The 26,084-nt window shown below is 41.0% G+C and overlaps 1 protein-coding gene across 1 annotated transcript in view; it reads right to left on the bottom strand.

Moving 5' to 3' along the window:
• Nucleotides 1-3,000: 3,000 nt before the first annotated feature.
• SLC24A2 (solute carrier family 24 member 2) overlaps nucleotides 3,001-26,084 on the bottom strand; it is a 245,131-nt gene continuing 222,047 nt past the window's right edge. Inside the window, exons 8-11 of the mRNA XM_082625258.1 lie at nucleotides 23,717-23,848; nucleotides 14,326-14,415; nucleotides 6,908-7,074; nucleotides 3,001-3,376 (exon numbers count right to left, since the gene is read on the bottom strand). Coding sequence (XP_082481384.1) covers nucleotides 3,127-3,376; nucleotides 6,908-7,074; nucleotides 14,326-14,415; nucleotides 23,717-23,848 — 639 coding nt within the window. The 3' untranslated portion in view covers nucleotides 3,001-3,126. The remainder of the gene's footprint in view (nucleotides 3,377-6,907; nucleotides 7,075-14,325; nucleotides 14,416-23,716; nucleotides 23,849-26,084) is intronic.

Genomic DNA, 26,084 nt, shown 5'->3' with positions numbered 1-26,084 from the left:
ATTTTAGATTGAACAGTAAGAGGTTGGCTCTTGAATTTTTGATATTTTTACCCTGTTCCAGAAAAACAAAGAGAGTTATCTGTAGTCTAAATTTTTTTCCCCTGTACTTTTCTACTGTGCATTCTTTGCCTCTACATCACCATTAGGGATATGGCTGGCCATTTAAATATACAGGGAGGGTTCATGTGTGTATGTTTGTATGTACTTGTGCACAAAACAAACCTTATGAGATCAGGAGGAAATGTTCCCTTTGGTTGTTGGTGTGCATGTTTTTCCTTTCCTTTCACTAAGGCAAACTTTGGTGCTCCCTGCTTTTGAATCCTGGATGTAATTGGGTCAGAGGGTGATGATGTAAGTGGTATTGTGTGTATATATATAGATTTGGTATGAAGATATATATTTATATATGTATTTACATATATGTTAATGATTTGAATGCTTTTAAAGATCCACTGTTGCATCCTATACACTTCTGTCTGGGTTTACCCAAGCCCAACACATAACCTCACAGACAACTTATAGGGGGCAAGCAGGGGCAGGGAGGTGCCTGCATACTGGCCGGTGAGCCAACACTGCACACCCTTGAGGTGGGAACTGGGCTCAGAAATAGCATCTTCTCAAATGCAACTTTTCATGACTGACAACACTGCCTAGGAAGGGAGCTTCCCAGGCAAGTCAAATGCTCTGTGGTTGCTTGGATGAGTCTTCACCGTGAGCTGGGAATGAACGGGAAAGAGTAAGGAGGCAGGGCGAGTGTGGGGAAGGGCTGGAATAAGAACAGGGTTGCACTGGACCTCGCTCCTCCTTTCTGGTTTTATATAGTCAACCTGCAGTTGAGTCAGTCACCTACTCAAACCTTCTCTCACACAACAAACCAGTCCGTCATACACATTCATGCAAGAAACAACTCTGCTCCCCTTGGAGTAATGCACAGGGAAAACCATCAGAGTTTTTAACTCAGTGTTCACTTACTCCTTCTCTTTCACTCAGAGGAACTAACACGAATTCTTGCTTCAACACAAAATCCTGCCCTTGATGAAGGAGACGTGGGTCTCTCTCACACAACTGAACACCCGACTTTGCAAAGTTGGAGAGACTGGGAAGCTGGCCTCCTGGGTGGCAGCCATCTTGGCTTCCTGCTTTCCCATTGGGCCTCCACTCAGAAGAGCAATGATGGGCACTGCCTGTGACTGCCATGCTCTGTGGAGTGGGCTGAGGTTTTGTGGAAGGAATGCTGAGCTTGACCTTTATCTTTATTCAGTTGTGAGTTCTGCATCCTGTCTCCCTGTGTTAGGAGGGACGTGCTCACCGCAAAATCATAGCGGCATCAGTGACACAACCGACTGGAGAGGAGCCATGGTGTGTGCCAACTTAGATGCAGGATGGCTACAGAATGATGCGCCATCCTCTATTTACTCTTTCAACTGATTATAAGGAAGCATGATTTGGGGAAATGAAAAACTCTGCATGTTTTTCAGTAAGTTAGTCCACCTCATCTTTTTCCTCTGTTGGTTTTATTTTCTTTTGACATAGACCTGAGAAATCATACAAAATGTCAAATAGAACTTGGGAGCACTGAATGAATGAAATGAAGATGTCCCTTGGATGCTCTGAAAATCAGATCCTTGAAGTGACTGGCTTGAAGCCAGTGTAAAGAAGCTGTTGCGTGTAGTCTGCAGTGTACTCTGTGAGCTAGGAAGAGTCCCAGATGGGGTCCTGATGGCAGGAGAGACACCCATGGTGCATGGGCTTTAACCAGATCCTGGTCCTGGCACCACTAGACACAGGACTCAGAAACCTTCCGAGTTAACAAACGCCTTTCCAAACATCTTGAAGCTGCCTTAATCCAAGCAGTATTGATCAGAGTCATTCTAGTTCTATTGGTTGGAGGAACAATTATTTCTTCCTTCAGCCACTGAAGCCCTTTATGACCACACTGGAAGATGCATTAAAGAACCATGTCCTTAGGGGGCAAGTCCCGCTGAGCGCCTCTACTGGATGGTATTTCTTAGTATATTTACAGGCTCTCTTGGCAGGCATTTTGATGCCCTTAGCATCAAAATACGTCTGAATGACAATCACAACTAAACTTGCCCCCCTTCTTTTGATGATAATGGGACATGCATTAGAACAGTATAGGTTCAGTTTATATAGTCTTGTTGTCCTAGAAGTGCACTAATTTGCTTTGCAATCATATTTTCTACTTGCATGCTGGGGCTATAAACCACCCCCAAACCCAACCCTGGTCACCTCCCCCTTGCCCGAAACCAGTATCCACCCAGCCTGGGTTTTACCTCTGAATGTCCCGATAACCCTGTGGGTTTCAGAGTGTATCCCAGTTGGGGTGGAGAGACGGTCTTCCCGGTTTGGCTTGTGGGAACATTTTGGAGGGCTCATTTCAGGGCCCCTACAGCCCCTCTCCACCCAGCCCTCCCTCGTGCAGCCCATTTTCCTAAAATATCCACTGTACCAGGCAGAATCCCAGTATGTCCAAGGTAGGCTGAAGGTCACAGCAATGATTCTCTTAGCTCACCTCTTGCACTTAAGAGGTAAAGCTCAGACTGAAGGTTGATGCCCCTCTTTAAATAGGTACTAGAAATATACTAGAGCTATCCCTGAAAAGATGCAGTTGTATATATATATATATATATCATATATATATATGATATCATATATATCATTTATATATATTTATAATTTTTCTTTGTATTTGTATACAGGTATGTACTAATCTATAGGTGTGGAAGGAGAGGTATAATACAGGAACAGGCAGGGGTGTGTGCATGTGCATCTATACATAATATATATATTTTATATGTATATATATCACCTCTGTCATTCTTTGCATCATGACAACGACCAGCGAGGAGTACCTGTCAGCAATGCAGGGAGAGAAGCCCCAAATGCTGGGATCTCTTTGTCTCTTGCATGGAGCCACTGCAGGAGGCAAGGGTGGGAGCAGCCCAAGAAATGAGTGGGCCCAGCGTGAAGCCATCCCCTTATCAAAGCCACCAAGGAGGAACACTTGAAATGCCCAGGGCTGTGTGCCAGCAGAGGTCAAGGAGCCTACAACCTTGAGCAGGGAGAGACAGTCCATTTTGTTGGCTCAAGATATGGCTTTTCCTGCTAGATGGAGACAGGGCACATGAGGATTCTGTCTTCCAGGAGGACACTGACCACGAGGAACCCAAAGTAGAGGCCAAACATGATGAAGCCCAGCACTTTGTTCATCCTCCATTTGCAGAGGGCGATGGAGAGGATGACGAAGAGCAGCATGATGAAGAGGAGGACGATGGCGCAGAAGAGGCCGTTGCTGCTGACAGCCACAGGTTGGAACCTGTGAATGATGGTGTACAGGAGCCAGGGCAGTGGGAGCCTGTGGGGGAGAGAAGCAGGGTAGAAGGGGACGCAGTCAGGCACGCTGAGGAAGGCACAGGATGGAGCATTAGCTTCTCGGAATCTGTGATTGGAGACGAGTGTCCTGTTAGGTTCACTAGGACTCAGGCCTGGCTGATGCAGGAAATCATATTTACAAGGAAGTCAGATGAACTTGAAAAACCTTGATCTATTTCCCAATCAAATTAGGGAGAACAGAGAGAATTTATTCTACGGTTGAACAAGATCAAAGACATGGCTGCTGCAGATGATTTCTGAATTTGATTTGAAATAATTTTTTTTGGTTTCCTTCCTAGTTGAGATTAAAGTGTCACTCTTAGCCCTAAAGAGGTGAACTGGAAGATCTGTACAGGATGATAGGAGGAGATGATAAATGGAGAAAAGGTATAGAAATCTGTGGTGAAAATGACCAAATTATTTTTTTTTTAATGGAGACAGAGAATAGCAATCACACATACATACACACATACACCACCCCCCCCACACACACACCCAATTCTGGTGAACTTGTGGTTGACAGCACTACAAATAGATAAAAACCCTTTGGGGGAAATATGACATTTTTAATACTTTTGACCAATCAATTCTATTGTCAGGGATTAAGCACAAGGAATAATTCGAAATGCAGATGCAATTTTATTCAGAAAGGTGATCATTTCAGTGTTATTTTGAGTAGTGAAAAATCAGGGATAACTTAATCTCTAATAATAGGCAGCTAGTTAAATAGCAAACTATAAGTCAATGTAATTTTATGTAGCTATTAAAAATCATAAACTTATAATGATACAGGTAAATGTTCATGGTATGACTCTATATTTAAAAAGAAGGATAGGGCTTCCCTGGTGGCGCAGTGGTTGAGAGTCCGCCTGCCGATGCAGGGGACACGGGTTCGTGCCCTGGTCTGGGAGGATCCCACATGCCGCAGAGCGGCTGGGCCCGTGAGCCATGGCTGCTGAGCCTGCGTGTCCGGAGCCTGTGCGGAGGCCACAACAGTGAGAGGACCGCGTACCGAAAAAAAAAAAAAAAGGATAAACATAAACATAGCAATCTAACTTCAATAATAAATTAAAAAAGAGTAGTGTTGGTTTGTATTTATGTTTTATATATGCTTATATGTTGGTTTGTATTATGCCTTATATATTTAGGCTTTATATGTATTTTTTAAATCCTTTACCTTGAGTATGTATGAATCCTATAAACAAGAAGAAAATGCTAGCAAGACTATGAAGAAACTGTTACACTCAATATATTGCTAATGACTTTGTAAATTGGTATAAACTCTTGGGAAAGACTTTTTAGAAAAATATACTACATCAATAGACATTGAAATGTTTATAATCTTCAATCCATCAATATTTCTTGAGGAAATTTATCCTAATAAAATAATTAAAAGAGGAGATCTTTCTGCATAAAGGTGTTCATAAAACACCCATGATATCAGAAAATTGAAAAAAATACAAAGGTCCTACTAAAGGGTAAAGGCTAAACTGAAAGCAACAGGATGGAATATTTAGAAGCTGTAGAATGTTAATTATGAGAGCTATGAAGAAACTTAGAAAAATGGTTGATTTACTAATTTACTAATAGATGCCTACTCTTTGCTAGGCATAAATGGCTTTAAAATGGAAAAATAAAAGCCCTCCAACAGGGCAAAATTGATTATTCACTAAGAAAACTTTCTGAAATATTAGGAGAAAAACACACAAAAGTTAAATGTTTTGGGGTAGTAAGATTAGGGGTGATTTTCTTTAAACTTTCATTTAAGTTTCATTTAAGTTACAACGTATATAAAATTTAAGAACAATGAACAAAAAGCATCTTGCAATTCACTATATTTTTCAAAAACACGACAAATTTGTCTCATAGAACACTTGTAATTTTTCCCAATATGTAGGATTTTCTCTTTTTGTACTACAGAATATTTTCTTTCTGTTTATACAAGATATTGACCAAGAAAACTACTCTAAATGTGTGGGCAGTGGAACTGAGAAACACTGTTTATACTAGGGATGTCCTTCCTTTAAAATATACCTTTTCAGGCATTCACTCACTCATTCACTCGTTCATTCATCCATCCAACCATCCATTCATCCATTCATTCATCCACCCATCCATTCTTCCATTCATTCTACAAACATCTGCCAAACCACTGCCATGCATTAAGCATTGTATTAGGCTTTGGGGAGTTCACAGTCTAGCAGGCAGACTGATAGATAGGAGCATGATAAGAGTGTGAGATACAGATATACAGAAAGTATGCAGGAGCACAAGCCCCCAGGCAAGACTTAAGGGAATCAGAAAAACCAGGATTTGAGTTGACACAGGAAGGGTAAATTGGGAGTTTTCCAGACAGACAAGCAGGGAGGGCTCCTGAGGGAGAGGTGCCAGCAAAGGAAGAAAGAATGGTAGGAGAGGGCATCTTTGGAACTGAAAGGTGGCTCAGACAGTGGAAGCTCAGAGCAGGGTTTTCTGCACAGGTAGTGCTGGAGTTGAGAGCACAGACTCTGTTCAAGTGCCAGCTATCTCATTACCAGTTGTGTGAGTTCCGTGCCCTTCGGTTTCCTTATCTGAAAAATGGAGATGAAAATACATACGTCATAGGATCGTCATGGGGCTGAAATAGCTAAAAACGTATGCACAGTGCATGGGGCAGATACTGAATGAAAAAGTTATTATATATATTAGGTAGTGGAAAGGATAAAATAGAACGGTATTCAAGATGCTCAATGAGAAAGTAGATCCGTTTTAGTGGTCTTCCAAACTCAAATGCGAGAGCTCAGTTCTTCCGGGAACACAAGGATAATATCCCATGTCTTACTTTCTCAAGGGGCTGTCCTTCAAGGTTATTTATCAGAATACTTTTACTTGGACACATTAAATGAAATGATAGAGATGACAGCATCCCTCCCAAATCGGATCTGCTTGAGATTATTCATATTGAGAACTTCAGTCTGCTTAACTGTAAGAGATCTCATCTTCTGACTTTCAAAAAACCTAGAATATCTTCACCAGCACAGATAAAGAAATGATAATGCCAAACCTGCCAGCATTTTCCAAGGAAGGAGATGGGATATTTTTTCTGGGCCTATGTTTGTTTCAGTCTGCTTTCCAATCCAAATCTCATCTGAGGCTGGTGGGGACTTTTATTAGAATTAGAACATGGAAAAAAATACAGTGAAACCACCAGAGCATCTCAGTCACATGAATGTTGAATATTCATGACGTATAGCCAATGCCATTTTATAGGTGAAATTCTCTTAAAGTATTTCCTACAACACCCACTGTATGCAAGTTATGTGTTTCTGCCTGTCTACAGATAACTTACTCTTCATGAAGTTCTCTGAAAATGAAAATTGGAGTTGGTGAAATTGAATGGTACTACCAGTCTTTACTTTCTATTGGTATTGATTGGTTTCGGGCTCTGAGATCCTGGTCATGTCTTCACAGCTCCTAAGAAGACAAAGACAGTGGTGGAGCTGATGTGCACCTTTATACAACTAGCTCTACTCACCCTACAGTGATGTCAAAAATGTTGCTTCCAACAGAGCTGGACACAGCCATGTCCCCGAGCCCCTTCCGGGCCACTATGACACTGGTGATCAGGTCAGGGATGGAGGTCCCAGCAGCCAAGATGGTCAGACCCATAATCTCTTCACTAATGCCAATTGTCTCTCCAACCTAAAAGCAACGACAGGGACAAACATATGAGTGTTTGAAGTCACAAAACCATCAAAACCACTAACATTTGAATGCAACTCCCTTTTAATGAGTTCTTACTATGTGCTGTGCTGAGTATTGAGATGATAACAAGGAATAAGGCACCATCACTGACAGAAAGGATTTTATATTTTAATGATATTCAGACCCAAGGGATCAGGAATGTTCACAGGAGGATTAAACAGATAATCTCAAAAAAGAGCTATAGAAGACTAGAGTGCAGCCTGTATACGGTTTTTATTAGGACCAGGCGGGGGAAGCAGAAGATCAGAGTTATAAATGCCCATTGGTCATTGGCTACAGGGGCCAGTGCCTGACAATGGTACCAAATCCTGTAGCAGATTTACCCCTGGATTTATCATTGAAGATTAAGAATTGACACCCAGTGTTCCCATTTTTCCTTAACATTTCCTAGTGTCTATAACCCACTCTTAAACACTTTTAGACTCTACCATTTTCACAGAAAACTTGATTTTGGGTGTTTTTGGGTTTTCTAACACAGGACTGTAAATCAGCAAGGCAGCCATGGAGAAAGCAACAGTTAGAGAATCAGAGGACCTTGGTCTAAGGTCTGGCTCTGGAATTTATTAAGTACTTGACCTATTGCTAACCCGACCAATTGGGCAATATCTTTGATCCTCACTTTCTTTTTTTTTTTCCTTCCAGTTTTATTTAGATATAATTGACATACAGCACTGCATAAGTTTAAGGTATAGAGCATAATGATTTGACTTACATACATCATGAAATGATTATCATATAAGTTTAATGAACATCCATCATCTCAGATATACAATTAAAGAAACAGAAAAAAATTCGTTTTCCTCGTGATGAGAACTCTTAGGATTGAGTCTCTTAACAACTTCCATATATAACACACAGCTGTGTTACTTATATTTTTATCCTCGTCTTCTGATCCATAAAGTGGGTACGATAATACTTACCTTACAAGGTGGTTGTGAGGACTTAATTAAAATTTATGGAAAAACCCTTTGTAAATGGGTTTGACAATGATGTATGTCATCATTGACAAGTGACAGGGGGCTATTTATTATATTCTTTTGGTCTTTGCCTTTTAAGACTGATGACTTCTCTTCTGGACAGTTGGTCTAGCCTTCAATGTATGCTCCTCCAGTCTCTTGAGAAATGTGTTTGTCTTCTTGTTGTCTTTCTTTTAAAAACTTTATGTATTATCTGGAGTTGGTGAACCGCAGTTCTGAAAACCTTTATGACAATTCTTTCAGTTTGGTTTCCTACCTGATGACGTCCAGCATTTTTTGAGAAAATGTAAAGGGCCAAAGTAGCATGTAAGAATAAAGGTTTTGGGGGAATAGAATAAACATTTTTTTTAAAAAATTGAAATATAGTTGATTTACAATGCTGTGTTTCAGGTGTACAGCAAAGTTAGTTTCAAGTGTAGTTATATATATATATATTTCAGATTCTTTTCCCTTATAGGTTACTATAAAATGTTGAGTATAGTTCCCTGTGCTATACAGTAGGTCTTTGTTGGTTATCTATTTTATACATAGTAGTGTGTTTATGTTAATTCCAAACTCCTAATTTATCCCTCCCCCCATTTCCCCTTTGGTAACCATAAGTTTGTTTTCTATGTCTCTGGGTCTATTTCTAGAATAAACCTATTTCTAAATCTCTGTTTCAATTTATAGGGATAGCCTGGTTCCCACTAGCTTAAAAACATAGTTGGGAGCTATTTTTATTTTGATGGTCATGCCTGCTCTAGAGCCTGGTGAGCTGAACTAGTTTACCTATCCTCGTGGTGCACAGATTCATTGCTCCCCATTAGAAAGTGACATCTACGTGAGCAGGGTCAGGGCCTTAATCACTATGGTCTCCCTAATAAGCAGAACATAGCCTGGTACATAGTAGGCTCTCAATACCTATTTGCTGAATAAACAAATCAATCTGCATACTTAGATGATTTTACTAGCATGATTTTTACTGACTCTCCTAGAAAAAGTTAAACGAGTTTTGTACAAAAGTGCCCTATTTGAGCAAAGTATTCTCCCTGATGACATTTTTTGTTAGATTTGGAGTGAAATATTTTCTTTTTACAAATTTATTTATTTATTTATTTTTGGCTGCATTGGGTCTTTGGTGCTGCGCATGGGCTTTCTCTAGTTGTGGTGAGCGGGGGCTACTCTTCGTTGTGGTGTGCGGGCTTCTCGTTGCGGTGGCTTCTCTTTGTTGCAGAGCACGGGCTCTAGGAGCGCGGGCTTCAGGAGTTGTAGCTTGCGGGCTCAGTAGTTGTGGTGCACGGGCTTAGTTGCTCCGCGGCATGTGGGATCTTCCTGGAACAGTGCTCGATCCCGTGTCCCCTGCATTGGCAGGAGGATTCTTAACCACTGCGCCACCACGGAAGTCCATGGAGTGAAACATTTTCAAACACTGTGAAGGTGCTGACTAAATGATTGTCGCCCTCAATAAGTTCCAAACTATCTAATACGTTTTTAGTAATTTAAAATCTTGGAGTTAAAAAAAAAATTATTTATTTATTTATTTATTTATTTATGGCTGTGTTGGGTCTTTGTTTCTGTGCGAGGGCTTTCTCTAGTTGTGGCAAGCGGGGGCCACTCTTCATCACGGTGCGCGGGCCTCTCACTATCGTGGCCTCTCTTGTTGCAGAGCACAGGCTTCAGACGCGTAGGCTCAGTAATTGTGGCTCACGAGCCTAGTTGCTCCGCGGCATGTGGGATCTTCCCAGACCAGGGCTCGAACCCGTGTCCCCTGCATTGGCAGGTAGATTCTCGACCACTGCGCCACCAGGGAAGCCCATTAGAGGGAGTTTTAAAGCAGTGACTATTTAAAAAAAAATTTGTATCTGGAGTTTGAATGCCACTACTGACAGAATAATGCAGAAACTGAAGAGAGGTGTTAACGGTAGTGTGGTTAAGAGTGCTAGCATGGGGTACAAAAAGCCCTGGGTGCAAATCCTAGCCTGCCACTCCTTGGGCACAGTGGCCAACTTCCCTGAGTCTCAGTTTTTCTCATGTGTAAAATGGGGATAATAATATCTACCCTCAGAGTTGTTGGGATGATTACATGTGATGATGCATATAAAGCAAATAGCAACTAGTGTCAGGCATAAAGAAAATGTTCAATAAATATCAGCTGTGATAACTCAGACACTACTCCTCTCCCTCTCCAACATATCAGAGTGCAACCCTCAGGGTTCCGGCAGTAGGGACAGAAGCTGGTTTAGCAGAGTCAGTTTACAATGTGGGAAGTCACATGAATCATGACGAATTTTCACTGTACATCAAAACCCTGATGACTCTGGGTGGCTCTAGAAACACTTTCACTGAAGGAGAACTAGTTTTCAGAAGCTCATTTTGAATCTATTTCACTGAAGTGGGCTTTTGGCGAGTCAGAGGCAAGGTGATGGGGGCATGGATGGGACAGCATTCTGATCAAATCGGGGAGCATCAGAGGAGTTTACAGCTAGAAAGGACCTCAGTAGTCTCTTGGGGGAATTCCTTTGTTTTCTAATAGAAATAAATAACGAGGCCGCTCAGAATCCATATCCAGTGCTGCTCCAATATTCCATGATCCAGTTCCTTGCTGTGGTTTAGTGAGGATCTGCAAAATGTCATATTGGCTAAATGAGACATGAGGTTGTATCTGACTCTTAGCATTAACCGAGAATTAACATCCAATTAAGTAGATGCGGGATAGATTTTAATCACAGGTTTTCATCACCCATGAAATTTACTAAGATGAAGATTCAAGATGTAAAAACAAAAACAAAAAACTCCCCAAACTAAAGGAAAGTATGCACAAAGTGTTTTATGTGAAGGGCATTTAGTTTTGGCCGAACAGTAGCCAAATAATTGTATTAAATAGCATTTATTATTGGTAAAACTGTGGATAACAAAATAGTTGAGCACTAAATGGTACACTTGTTATCTTTATAGCTTTTACAGTTTAAAAGTACAAATGATAGAATTAGAGCTACAGACTTAGAACAGAATCTGCTATCTTGATCAGCTGTTTGGATATTTTGAAAGAGAAAAGCATTTCTTTGGAGAAAAGAAAGAGAAACTTCTCATTCATTATTTGCTAGTAAGGCTTCTCTTTATGTACTTTATATTTCTGGGCTTTTTTTTTAGTAATTATTATTGTTCCAGGCATTGTGTTTGTATTTATCTACAAGAGAATGAAAAGGAAACAGGATTGTGGAATGAAGATAATCATTAAAAAGTAGAGAAAGAGATGGAAGCCTGTAGGATGATGTTTCCTAGGATGACTAAAGAGAAATATCTAGAAAACAAAATATTCCAATAAGTGAAAAAAATAACTTTTTTTCCTTTATCAGTATATGGAAGAATAAAAATGATTATTAGGAAAGGCCATTATATATCTATAAATGGCAAACAAACACTCCTTTTAGCCTGGAAATCTGGAGGCTGAGAAGCAGCTTACCTTCTGCAATGATTTCTGCTGGGTATCGGTAGCAAACATCTTTCAACAAATGTAGAAAATAATGACTTTGGGGCAAACAGAACTTCTTCAGGGGGCCGAGGATTTTTGGAAATATTAAGGAAGAGTAATCTGAGATCAAATGTCAGTAAAATAACTGTGATAGGAATAATATAAAATATCTTGTAGGAATAATGCTTGGTTTATCAGCCAACATTTCCAGTGGGTTTTGTTAGTGATGCCATATCTTCTTTCTGAAAAAATTAAGGTGTAATTTCCATACAGTAAAATTCACCCTTTAAAAAAAGCATACTGTTCTGTGAGCTTTGACAAATATATGCAGTCCTGTTTCTCCACATCCTCATCAACAAATGGTATTGTCTGTCTTTTTGGTTGTAGTCATCCTAATGGTTGTGAAGTGGTATCTTATGTTTATTTTTAAACAAGTTTATTGAGATATAATTCACATACCCTAAAAGCCACCCATTTAAAGTATATGATTCAGTTGTTTTTTAGTATATTTATAGAGTTGTGCAACTATCACCAGAATTTAAGTTCAATTTTTCGTCATTCCAAGAAGAAACTCCATACCCGTTAGCAGTCACTGCCCATTGCCCTCCAACATCCCCAACCCTAGGCAACTGTTACCTACTTTCTGCCTCTACAGATTTGCCTGTTATTCACATTTCATATAAATGGAATCATATAACATGTGATCTCTTGTAACTGGCTGTTTTCACTTAGCATAATATTTTAGAGGTTCATTCACACTGTAGCATGTATCAGTATTTCATTCATTTTTATTGTAGAATAATATTCCGTTGTGTGGATATACATTTTATTTACCCATACAAGTTGATGGATACCTGAATTGTTTCTACTTTTTGGCCATTATGAGTGATGCTGCTGTGAACATTTGTGTATAAATTGTGCAGATGTTTTCACTTCTCTTGGGTATATAGACAGTGGAATCACTGGATTATATGGTAACTCTATGCTTAACATTTTGTGGAACTGCCAAGCTGTCTACAAAGTGGCTGCACTGTTTTACATTCTTACCAGAAATATATCAGGGTTCCAATTTCTATACATCCTCTCTAACACTTGTTATTTTCTGTCTTTTTGATTATATCCATCCAAGTGAGTGTGAAGTGGTATCTCACTGTGGTTTTAGTTTGCATTCTCTAATGAATAATTATGTTGAATATCTTTTCTTGTGCTTATTAGCCATTTGCATACCTTTCTTTGTGAAATATCTACTCAAATCTTTTGTCCATCTTAAACATTAAGATGCCTGTAGACACTTGCCTTTCTATTACTGAGCTTTAGGAGCTTTTTATATATCCTGGATACAAGTGCTTTATCAGAGAGATATGATTTGCAAATATTTTCTCTCAGTCTGTGGTTTGTCTTTCCAATTTTGGGGGTTTTTTTTGGCTGTGCCACGTGCCTTGTGGGATCTCAGTTCCCCAACCAGGGACTGAACCTGGGCCCTCGGCAGTGAGAGCGCAGAGTTCTAACCACTGGACAGGCAGGGAATTCCCTGTCTTTTCATTTTTTAAATGAGGTTTTCTGAAGAGCAGAAGTTTTACTTTTGATGACGTTTAGTTAATCAATTTTTTTTTTATGGATCATGGTTTGGTGTTATGTCAGAACTCTTTGCCTATCCCATGGTTATGTGGATTTTCTGTTTTCTTCTAGATGTTTTTAGCTCTTACGTTTAGAACTATTGTGCATTTTGAATTAATTTTTGAGTATCGCAGGTGGTAAATGTCTAAGTTCATTTATTTTGGCATATAGAAATCCAATTATTCCAGCAGCATTTGTTGAGAACTCTATCCACATATGTCCTTGGTGTATATTTCCTTATTTCAAATTGCTATATTTTATTTCTGTTAAGAAGTATAATAATTTTAAGGGTATATTAGACAAAGAATACAAGTGAGCAGTTGGAATTTATGTAGTTTATAATAGAGATTAAAAGCATGAGTTTTGGAGCTGCAGAGTGCTGGGTTAGAATCTCAGTCCTGCTTTTTACTACCTAAATGATCCTGGGCATTTTTTTTTAAATTAGCTCTAAGCTTAACTCTTTATCTGTAAACTGTGGATAATAATAGTACCTCCCTCATAGAAATGATACCCGTGTACAAGGACAAAGGGATGTGAATTATCTGGCATGTAGTACACATTCAATCAATAATGGTAACCATTACTATCTTTAGAATGTAAGACCTTTGCATCTCATTCCTCCATTCATGTGTTGCAACAAAGAATTCCTGAGAGTTTATTCTGGTGATGAGCATTATGACTGGTATTGAATTAAAAGTAGTAAAAGGGAAATACATCATCATTTTTGTAAATGGAGGCTCAAGGAAGAGACCATTTTGTCTCCAGTTCTTTTCCTAAGAGCCAGTTGGATGAGAACATGAGGTGAGTGGCTGCCCAAGAGAAAGTAAGTGCTGCTGAGCCAGGAAAAACTCTGACATTCCTCCAGGCCTGGGTTGGCCTGGCTTCAGGCTTCAGAGGGCAAGAAGCAGTGAGACTTGCCTTTCCTCCACATGGCTGTCTGGGGCTATGCCGATTTGAGTCCACACTATAGGGAAAGGCCAGGAGACGAGGGAAAGTTAAGTGGAATAAATTCCTTTAGCCCTGGAATATGTAATTTGTTAGATGCAATACTGTTGTGACAGTTTCAGAAAGCAAACACACTGGTTAGCCACATAGCAACCAAGAGAAAAGCCAGGCAGATGCGTGTCACTCTCAAGGTATTACCTGATGTGCCCACCAGACCATCAAGTAAGAGAATACTGCGATCCAGGTGATGGAGCCGAAGAACGTGATGGGAAAAAACTTCCTTGATGACTGAAAGAGAACCAGAAAGAGGAGAGAATGTGAGTGCTAACTGAGGTGATCTGATAGCTCAAAGCTAAGACTACCAATTCAGCTACTTCTCCTTCACTGCCTGCAGTCCGGGTAGAATTAGCAATCAAAATAAATGACCAAGTGTTGGTCAAGCTGGGACATTAAGATTCTCTCTTGAGAATGTGAAATTGGTGGAAGCCAAACCATCCCAAAGCTAGTTTCTGAGATGGAAGTCTTTTGAAGAGAATATCTGTTCCTGCTTCTGGTTTCTCAGAGGCTCTCTGTTCCTGCCCTTTCCAAGGCTTGGTTTCTCAGCCTTGCCTTCAATCCCTCAATTCCCCACATTCTCTCTCCCTCTCCTGCTCCCTTTTCTACCTTCTCTTCAACTTCATGAGAATCAGTTTCTATTGCTTCAACCCATGTATCCTAAGAATCCATATGCCAGAAAGCCTACGGGATTAATTACATTTAACAAGAAGGATCAATAGTTTCCAAAATACATTGGCTCATTTTACGGTCCCATGAATTATGAGGAAATGCCACACAGAAGAAGCCATCACCACAATTAATACAGATTCCTGAGGATGGCCAGTCTCCAGGACGTTGGAACCACTCAAGTATCAACAGCAGATGCTCACTTGTTCTGCTCTCCAAGGGGGTGGCACAGTAGACGTTCTTGGGAATGCTTTTTCTCCTGTTCTCCACCCCTAACTATGTTATATCCAATTATGCTTCTAGCCCTGTGCAATCTCAGGCTTATAGTATGAGCACTTTTTTTTTTTTTTTTTTTTTTTTTTCAGTACGTGAGCCTCTCACTGCTGTGGCCACTCCCGTTGCAGAGCACAGGCTCCGGATGCGCAGGCTCAGCAGCCATGGCCCATGGGCCCAGCCGCTCCGCGGCATGTGGGATCCTCCCGGACCAGGGCACGAACCCGCGTCCCCTGCATCGGCAGGCGGACTCTCAACCACTGCGCCACCAGGGAAGCCCCAGTAGTATGAGCACTTTTAAAGTTTCTTTCAAACATCAGCCAAAATCAGACACTCAGAATGCAGTGTTTCTTATCCATCCCACTATAGGGAAATCCACGCTTGCACTGGATGGTAGTGGTGTCCTGTTGATGCCCTTTTTGCAAAATTGGGATCCTTTAAAACATGCTCAGATAACAGAATGCTCTCAGAGAGTCTCTCGTTTATTATTGCCAAACACTTTTTATTTCAAAGCTTTCCACTTTGAGAAACAATCTCATTTTTTTGCTTTGATAACACCATCCAATTTTGTCCAGAGAAATGAATCCTGGAGTTGACCTGGATGAAAGCTCTCTCACTTGTCTGAAGAACTGACCTCGGGCAGCCACATAGAACACTTCTGCCGTGGCTTTTGAGAGCTTCATTAAAAGGAAAAGATAAACCTGTATATGGTAATCTTTTGAATATCTTTAATGATGAACACAGTCTATTGCTCCAAACAGGCTTATGTTCTATTAATTTCAAGTTTTTAATATATGTTTTCATTATCATTCACATGGTTCTATTAAATTTCACAATAACCACTTCTTTCTTTCAGTGGTTGTGGTTTTTCCTGGGCCTTTTGTTAGCTGGGATGTCTGGAAAACCAGTAGGCTTGATTAAATTGGAGAAAGCATTAACCACGGTGAGTAGCCACAACCTTATTCTTAAATGCTTCCCGCTACTCCTTCCCTTTCTTAGAAGGAAAATATTTCAGCCAAAGACTCAGACTCCTTCTGGGGACCTAAGCAGTATTTAATGGGTTATGGGAAAAAAGTCATCAGTTTTTCAAAGTGGAGCTTGAGACATTCACTTTGAAAGCAAATTCCTTTAAAGCGAGGGGTTCAGCTGGATTCTGGAGACCAGATTCCCTGAGCCTTGGAATTGCCAGTGCCAAGAAATCCATTTTTCCCAGGCAAGGCATTTAGCTGATTAGAGTCCCTATTCTTTTCTTCTGGCCACAAGTCACTGTTTCAGGATCCTAGGTGTGATGAGGGCTTCATCTCCCACGCCATGCTCTATCACAGGGAAGAGAAGGGCCCCTTCTTGTGATGTGGGACCACCCATGTGGTTTGAGCAGTAGCCAATCCTTAGCTTGATTTTGAGCATCCTGGGAGGGAACGGAGTACCATCTCCACACTTTATGACATGGCACGTGGACTGGATATCCTGGGAGAGTCCTCATTTCATAGGTATGCCCCCTTTCCAGGTTAGCTCACTTACTAAGTATGTAACTATTATTTTATTATTATTTAATTTTTTTGTACCTTTGCATGTCTGTTCATTGATACAGCATCACAAGTCAGAATCAAATTATTTGAACATCATCTAAAAAGTATCATCCCTGAACCATAGACCATTCCCAGTCAAAAGGCAGAAAGTAAGGAATCGGACTAAGGATTTAAAGGTGCTAAGTTTATACCAACATATTATTGAAAACCTCTGTATTTCAAAATTTGATGCTATGAGTCTTAATCAAGCAGCCAATTAGTTATTAGTGGACATCTAAATGTACCTAGTATTGGATTAGGAACTCATTGAAAAAAAAAAAGGTTTAAAAATATTTTTTCTTTGTAAAATTTCAGGTCTTCATCATTAACTAGGCGGTAGGTAAAGGCTGGGCACTTACGCTGTACCCAGATCTTGAACTAGACATGAAACTCAAATCTAGGTCTCTCTGACTATATAGCATGCATTCCTAGATGTTAGGAATCTAGGTTATACTCATTGCTAAAGAAAGCCAGGGTCAATAATGCTCAAAATATACCCGACTTTGGATACATAATGATCATCATCATCATAATACTAGCCTATGCTCTGAATGTCAGCAAATAAAGAGCATCAGGGAAATACAGACTAGCATTCCAGCTGTACAACCGTCTGCCTCACCCAGCCTCCCATATTGTTCCTGCTTTGGAAGCATCAGCCTTTCATGCATCAACAGTTTGGTTAAGTGTTTCCCCGACTGTCAAAGTACCTTACCATTTCCAATCTCACAGCCCAGGTAATTCCTTCTTTCATTTTTTTCTGGACTATTTCCCTTCTTTGGACTCTGTGGTTTCATTCTAGTTATCACTGCCCAGTAGCACGTGTACTCTTATTTAGTTACCAGTCTCATTGGAAGGAAGAAAAGAGCTCCTGAAGCCAAGGTCTGATGTGTCAATTTATGGTTAGTAATGGTGGTTCATCCTGACATCTGCTGGGATGGACCTCATACCAATTAGCAAAAAGCAAATTGTATCCATGTGTTGGCCCGCACGTGTCCATTTTGTTCCAATGTAATGGTTTACTTGTATAATTGACAGCTAATGTTCTCATTAGAAGATTTTAGTACATCAGAGTGATATTTTCTTGGCTTAAAAAACATTACTGGACATTAGCTGGTCGCACAAATTGGCCATCTCCTAACTTATTTAAATTCAACAAATATTCACTGAGCATCTCCTCTGTGCAATATTCTGGGGCATACATATTTAACAGAGATCTCCAAAGCAATCCTGTTAAAGATTAAAAGTATGGTCTCTGGATTACTATGACCAGTACTGAAATCCTTGCTCATCAATTACCAGCTCTGTGCCCTGAGACAAATTATTTAATCGCTCTAAATCTCAGTTTCTTTCTTTGTAAAATGGGAGGAATAACAATGTCTAGTAGTTCTGAGGATTTCACACACATGAAGTGTCTAGCAAACTGCCTGGCACAGAACAAGTGCTTGGATAGTAATGGCAGATGTTATTAGACAATATTAAGCTCATTTTGATTTTTAAGAGATAAGAAAACTGAAACTCAGGGAGGTGAAAGTGACTGCAGAGATATGGCCTAGAGTTTTGGCTTTGCTTCTTATTAGCTGGTTTTGCTTGGGCAAATCACTCAACTTCTCAGGGCCTCAATCACTCCATCCTTGCTAGAACCGTGCTTGGTACATAGTGGATACAATAAATACTTGGTGAATGAACCAATGCATGACAGAAATTGTAAAAACCTAGCTGGGTTCTGAAGTACCTTCCTAGCTCTGATGGGTCATATTTTGATATCTCATGAGATGCATTCTTGTTTTTTAAGAACATCCATCCTAGGCCATGAGAAAATAAAACTTTTGAGGTCTTTGTTTCCTTTATTATTTTCAATTTTCATCAAAGACATATTCCTCATTAAGGTTTGCATTTCAGTTCTCGTACTTCTAAAATAAAGCCATTAATTTAAGAAAACTATAAAAGTGAAGCCCACCATTAATTATCTGAGCTGGAAGTATGCATAATTCAACAAACACTGTCATATAATTTGCATATAAATGAAGTGTAAATAAAAGCAAGTGGGAGTACTATTTACTCTGAAACTACGTGTATACATTTAAAAAATCGTGTTTTCATTGTAATTATTGTCAAGGTTTGGGATGTCATCTCCATGGGTAATTCAAAAACTACTCAGGAGGCAGGGCTGCCAGGCTCTGAGGAGTAGCAAGTGTCTATTAATTGATAGTTTTCTCTTCTGTCTCTCCTCTCCCTGGATAATTTTTCAAGAGGCCCTTGTTGCAGAACATGAGGACCATGGCAGACTGCAAAAATGACCGCATCACTTTGCAATTCCTCCCATGAAGAGAGGAGGTCTATTTCCCAAGCCTCTGAATCTGGGCTGGCCTTATGCCTGGCATTGACTAATAGAATGTGGTGGAAATGACAGTGTGCAGATTCCGAACTAGATCTTTGTGGCTTTGCGGCTTTCATTTTCACTACTCTTTCATTTTCACTACATTCACTACTCCGTCATGTGAATAAGCCCAGGCTAGCCTGCTTAAGGATACAAGACCAGTGGAAGACCAGTGGAACAGAGACAAGGTGTTCTAGCTGACATACGCCTACACCAACCAGCCCTCAGCCGTATAAGTAAGTAGCAGAACTGTCAGGCTGAGCCTGAGTTCGCTAACTCGTAGAATTATGGGCTAAAAAAATGCTTGTTGTTTTAAGCCACTAAGTTTGGGGGTGGTGTGTTACACAGCAAAAGCTGACACAAGATCAAACCTAATGAAACTCTCCTGAGCTGAGCATGAGTAAGAAGCCACTTACTGGCCTTTGTATCAATTGGCATGCTTTCGTTTGGCATTTCATATATGCAAAGAATGACCATATAACTCAAACCAGCATGCTTTGAGAGTAAACTGGGACTATCTCAGGCAAACTGGGATATATGGTCACCTTAAATTAGCAATATTGTACTGATAGTTATCTCTTTATGTTTTCCTGAATCACAGAATGTCACCGCTGGCAGGGAATCTAGAGAGCTTCCTCCACTCCTGTATTTCACAGAGGAGGAAATATGGGGTCCAGAGTTGAGAAGTGACTTTCCCATGATTGCACAGCTCATGAGTCATGTGGGAAAAGCCACTGTAGTAAATGGTAGCATGAGAATGCTCTAGAGTCAGGAGACTTGGGTTTGAGTCTAGCTGCTCTCACTAGCACAGCTGTGCAATCTTGCCCTGTAGGTCTATGTGGTCATGTTTTGTTTCCTCTACTGAGTTTAGAGCACCTTAAAAATGGGAACTGTGACTGATGTGTCTTTATATCTCTTTTAGGGCATAAGCCTGACGCCTGGCATATAATAGGTGCTCAATAAATAGTTGCTGAGGAAATCTAGAAACACCCAGTGTTCTACCTAGGAGTCTCATTTCTGCTTGGAACAGCACATGGTATACTCAGAAAAAAACAGAAGAAAATCCAGTCCGTCCAGGGATGGCCCTTGGAGGTGCAGTGAGCAAAAGCCCCATTGGCTACCCCAGCGCACGCTGCAGGGGCTGGCTCCCACGGGGTGCTGCTCAGCAAATGACCAGTCAGCAGTGCTACAGGGGGAACATCATGTTCAGCTGTATTTGCTCGCTTTGAACCCCTCAGGATAAGAGCATCAGCCTCTGTTTCGATCCAGGTAACTACAGCCATGGTGGAATCCTGTTTGCTGTCCAGGAGTTACAGGTTGAGAACTCTGATCTTCCCTAACAGTTTCCTTGACCTATCAGCTCAGATCATGGAGGGGACGAACACTTTGCCAGCCTTTGCTCTAAGAGTCCCATGCAACCCTGAGATTCTAGGGCCTTGAGTCATAGGCAGCTTCCTCCCATTCCTGCACATCTTCCTGATGGCTTCAGCAGTTGTGTGCTGACATCAATCACTCATTTGTTAAAAATTTATTTATTTTTTATTTTTTTGCGGTACGCAGGCCTCTCACTGTTGTGGCCTCTCCCGTTGCGGAGCACAGGCTCTGGACACGCAGGCTCAGCGGCCATGGCTCACGGGCCCAGCCGCTCTGCGGCATGTGGGATCTTCCCGGACCAGGGCATGAACCCACATCCCCTGCGTCGGCAGGCGGACTCTCAACCACTGCACCACCAGGGAAGCCCTAAAAATTTATTTTTAAAATTATTATTAAAATTTTAAAATTGAGGTATAGTTGATTTATAATATTGTGTTAGTTTCAGGTGTACAGTACAGCAATTCAGTTATATATTGGGTTAGTCAAAGAGTTCGTTCAGCTTTAAGTGAAAATAAAAGACACATTTCTCATTTTCACCAAGAATTTTATTGAACAATGTATTCACTAACCGAACGAACTTTTTGGCCAACCCAATATATATTACATATATTCTTCTTCAGATTCTCTTCCCTTATAGGTTATTGCAAGATACCGAGTATAGTTCCCTGTGCTATACAGCAGGTCCTTGTTATCTATTTTATAACATCAGTCAGTCTTATCAGTGAACCAGGCCCCTCTACTCTGGGCCATATCACTCTAGGCCTGCTGTGGGGATTTAGAAAACCCTGTCTGTCTGTCTCCCTCATTTTCCTCCCTGAGCTAAGCAAAAGCATCGGACTAAACAGCAGAGCAATGGTGACAGAAAGAGAGACAGACAGACAGAATGAGTGAGTGAGCGCATGTGAGCACACACACATCTCAGAAATGTCAATGTGATGGGAGCCAAGAAGAAACTGAACGCATTCCAGCTATTTGGCTGCAGGTTTCCAGGAAGCCAGGCCTTTGCATACAGCAGATGCTCTGTAACAGCATCTTGCACAAAGAAACCTAGATAGCACTTTAAGTGAGCCACACCTGCTACGTTCACCCTTTCTTAGGAATCGCCTAATGTCAGAAGTCCTTAAATGAGGGGTCATTCATGGCCTGTACTTGGCAAGACAAGGCTCTCTATCAGGTTGGATTATTTCTAGGTCAGGGTAACGAGACAGGATTTTTCTCCAGTCTTTTTCAAGGGAGGAAGGTGGGATCATCATAGGGCTCTTGAAGAGGGATGCTAAATTATGCTGGATGTTACCACAGTATTCTATTCCAAATGCTTTTAGAAATGATGTTTTCAGATTTCTACCTTCTGGCGTCAAGAAATATGAGGAAGAGCCCAAGCTGTGTGGTCACACGGGCCTGAGTCTGAATCTCAGCTCTATGCCCTAGGAAGTGACCAGGCTTGAGCTAGTTAACTCTTTCTGCCTAAGTTTCTTTCTACTTATGCCAATTATATGTATATATATATATATATATATATATATAATTTTATATATATAGTGCAGGCATATATATATGTATATGCCCATACTAGATGTTTTCTGAGATTTACAATAGAATTTATGGAGTATACCAAGGATAGAGCATGATACATAGTAGGTACACACTTTTGTTGAATGAGTAGGTGTGTGTAGGGCCATAATAAAAAGTAGAGCTGGGGCTTCCCTGCTGGCTCAGTGGTTGAGAGTCCGCCTGCCGATGCAGGGGACACGGGTTCGTGCCCCGGTCCGGGAACATCCCACATGCCGCGGAGCGGCTGGGCCCGTGAGCCATGGCCACTGAGTCTGTGTGTCCAGAGCCTGTGCTCTGCAACGGGAGAGGCCACAACAGTGAGAGGCCTGTGTACCACAAAAAAAAAAAAAAAAAAAAAAAAGTAGAGCTGTTTCTCCTTATCTCTCATTAGTTCTTTCACCCTTTAGGGCAGTGGCCCAGGAACCCAGTTTGACACTACTGGGAAAGGATTTCTTTTGATTTGATCTACATTCAGATTGTACTTTGCTGATTATAAGATGGTACTATGTTCACAGCATCCAGTACATAATAGTGGCAGATAATAATATTGATTATGGTAATGATAACAATACTGGTGAGAGCAGATCAGACATATAGGCATTTATACCAGACGAATGCATTTCTGTAAACTATTTTTTGAATTGAATGAATAATTCATGTACACAAATATTCAACAAAATGTGAGTCACCCTTCTGCCTCAGACCTTCAGTTCCCCTTTGCAGAGACAATCACTGTAGTGGTTTTAAAACATGGTCGCAAGTTCTCTGAAACTGCTGCCATCAAGGGTGTCATATGCTATAGGACACTGATATATTCTATGGAGACTTCTTATCTCTTCCCCTTTAATCAAGACAGACTTATGACTGCTTTGAGTAGTAGGGTTCAGTGGAGGTGACTCTGTGACTGCTGAGACTAGGCCATCAGAGACAATGTAGTTTCTCCTTGTGTTGCTAGAACACTCACTCTTGGAGTTCTGATCTCTTATGTAAGACATCTGACTATCCTGATGCCACCATACTGTGAGAAAGCCCTAGTAACATAGAGAGGCCACGTTAGGCTCTCCAGTAGACAATCCCAGCTGAGCCCAGAATTTGAATCATCTCTGCCCAGGTGCCAGAAACATGAGCCAGGAAATCTCCAGATGATTCCAGCCCCCAGCCACTTGAGTCTTCCCAGCTGAGGCCCCAGACATTGTGGAGCAGAGACCAGCCATCCCCAATGTGTCCATTTGAATTACTGATCCACAGGACCCACGAGCAGAATAAAATGGTGGTCATTTCATGCCACTAAGTTTTGGAGTCGTTCATTACGTAGATTCAATAGCCAGAACAATCACTATTATTGTGTATTTGTCCAGAGAAATTTCAGGCACATATATATGCATATACATGTGTATACGTCACCCCCTTTTCCTTTTAAGACAAGTAGAAGCAGGCTATGCATACTGCTATATGCTGTGCTTTTTTTTTTTTTGCGGTACGCGGGCCTCTCACTGTTGTGGCCTCTCCCGTTGCGGAGCACAGGCTCCGGACGCGCAGGCTCAGCGGCCATGGCTCACGGGCCCAGCCGCTCCGTGGCATGTGGGATCTTCCCGGACCGGGGCACGAACCCGCGTCCCCCGCATCGGCAGGCGGACTCTCAACCACTGCGCCACCAGGGAAGCCCCTATGCTGTGCTTTTTACAAGAAATTCATTTCAAAAAAAAAAAAATGCTTTACTCACAGGTTTGCGAACATCAGGTAAGGTAATCCAGAGAGGAAACACTATGGGGAAAACAACTAGGAATGTGACTTGTTTGTGGGTATCGGAAGGCCAGGCCAGGCTGAGAGGCTGGTCCTCCTCATCTTCACCCGTCTCTGTGGTCTGTTATAGAAAGAGAGAGAGAGAAAATGAACAAAAAAGATGATAACATCTGCAGGCCACAAAGCAAGGAGAGAAGTTCCGGATCTCATTAGGAGTTTTCTTGGGTCATCTCAGCTGCTTCATCCATGTAATTTTTTAGGTTTGTAAGAGAACCCCACCTGTCATAGTCTGAATCCCAGGAACAAACAATACATTGCTCAGCCATGAGAATTTAAGAACTTTCTTTCCTTTCCCGGAACACTCTCCAGCTTCTCACTTTCCTGAATTGATCATTCAACTGGAGTGGACTCTGATCCATGACCTTAGGAGAAACCATATCTGCAGAGCAAAAGACCCCAATGCCAACCTTCTTCTCCTCTCTTCTTGAGGAGAAAGCCACAGGATTCAGAATCCTTGGGAATAAATTTTTTTTAATTAAAACAATTAAAAATCATTTTTTTAGAACACTGATTTGGAGTGGGCAAATGAAAGTAACCACAGAAATCCGTCAGTAACAATACTCAACTCCCTTCAGTGACCCTGGAATAGTTAAGTTCATGGATTATTGTGTGGTTGTGAGTTTCTAACCTGCTTAATCACCTCGTTAAATTCTAAACCATTTTATTTCCGGACAAAGGCTTATTATGCAAACATATATATGCATTCACAGAGGAACAGAGTATGGAAGTAGAGGATGCTAAACCTGTGGGTGTCGAGCACACGGGGCTGCAGAGCCAGGGGGTAAACTTCAGAGTTTCTGACTTGGCAGCAAGCGGCCAGTGTATTATTCGCTGCCTGCTGAGGTCAGCAGCTTCTGAGGTCCCAGAGCTACAAGGGACGGAATGTGGATCAGGGCCTGGCAGGATGACCATTAGTCTGTCAGATGGGCCCTCCAAGCCTCCGAAACAGCACTGCAGACAGCATCAATCATTCCCTTCTCTGCTTGTTTAAAAAAGAAAGTGCAGCAGCAGGACCAAGCATCAGGTCTAAAAATACCAATAGGAACATTTCCACGGATGCTTCCTTTTGAGACCATATAAATAACCCACACAGGCTTCGTACAGCTCCTGCCCTCCCCCCTGCCCCCCACCCATGGCTCTTGCTTCCAGCATCCTGTACTATTTCAAGCAGCACTGAATCCCCCCAGCACTTCTCTCCCTAGGGAGGTGGTAAGTGGGCCAGGCTCGGGCAAGTTGTCTTAGAGGAAAAGGATAAGACTAGAGGCAGGGCTGGGTGTGAGGCCCGACTTGCTGTATGTTATGTTTATTATTTATAATTTACACCCTAGTACTGCCAGAAGGATTTGTAGTGGTTTACACAATCACCCATACTTTCTCTCCAGAAATTAAAATTTAAAAAAAATTAATAAAAGCTAATCTTAAGCCATGCTGAAAAAGGTTCTTTCTCTTTGCATGTATGTCCTTGGCAGTGGGTGAACGAATTTTAAACACCAAATATGAGGGAAATAAGAGGATTAGGTAATAAGGCAGAATTAGGAAGTCAGCGTGGTTTATTTGGGTTGTCTGGATCCTCATTAAATATACTTCTTATGCTCCCCATCTCTTTGCTACGCAATATGTTGGAAAAGAAGGAAGATCTAAAATCAGTAATCTACATTTCCACCTTAGGAAACTAGAAAAAGAAGAGCAAATTAAATCCAAAGTAAGCAGAAGAAAAGAAATAATAAAAATTAGGGCAGAAATCAATAAAGTTCAACTAATCTATGACAAAGGAGGCAAGGATACACAATGGAGAAAAGACAGTCTCTTCAATAAGTGGTGCTGGGAAAACTGGACAGGTACATGTAAAAGAATGAAATTAGAACACTACCTAACACCTTATGCAAAAATAAACTCAGAATGGATTAAAGACCTAAATGTAAGACCAGGCACTATAAAACTCTTAGAGGAAAACATAGGAACACTATGTCAAACACATTTATGTCAAACACTCTTTGACATAAATCACAGCAAGATCCTTTTTGACCCACCTCCTAGAATAATGGAAATAAAAACAAAAATAAACAAATGGGACCTAATGAAACTTACAATCTTTTGCACAGCAAAGGAAACTATAAACAATATGAAAAGACAACCCTAGAATGGGAGAAAATATTTGCAAATGAATCAACAAAGGATTAATCTCCAAATATATATAAACAGCTCATGCAGCTCAATATTAAAAAAACAACCCAATCAAAAAATGGGCAGGAGACCTAAACAGACATTTCTCCAAAGAAGACATACAG

The sequence above is a fragment of the Mesoplodon mirus genome (assembly GCF_964341445.2).
Source record: "Mesoplodon mirus genome assembly, chromosome: 1".
Classification (NCBI taxonomy): Eukaryota; Metazoa; Chordata; class Mammalia; order Artiodactyla; family Ziphiidae; genus Mesoplodon; species Mesoplodon mirus.
Note: the sequence above shows the minus strand (reverse complement) of the source record. Positions and strands in the feature narration are given on the sequence as shown.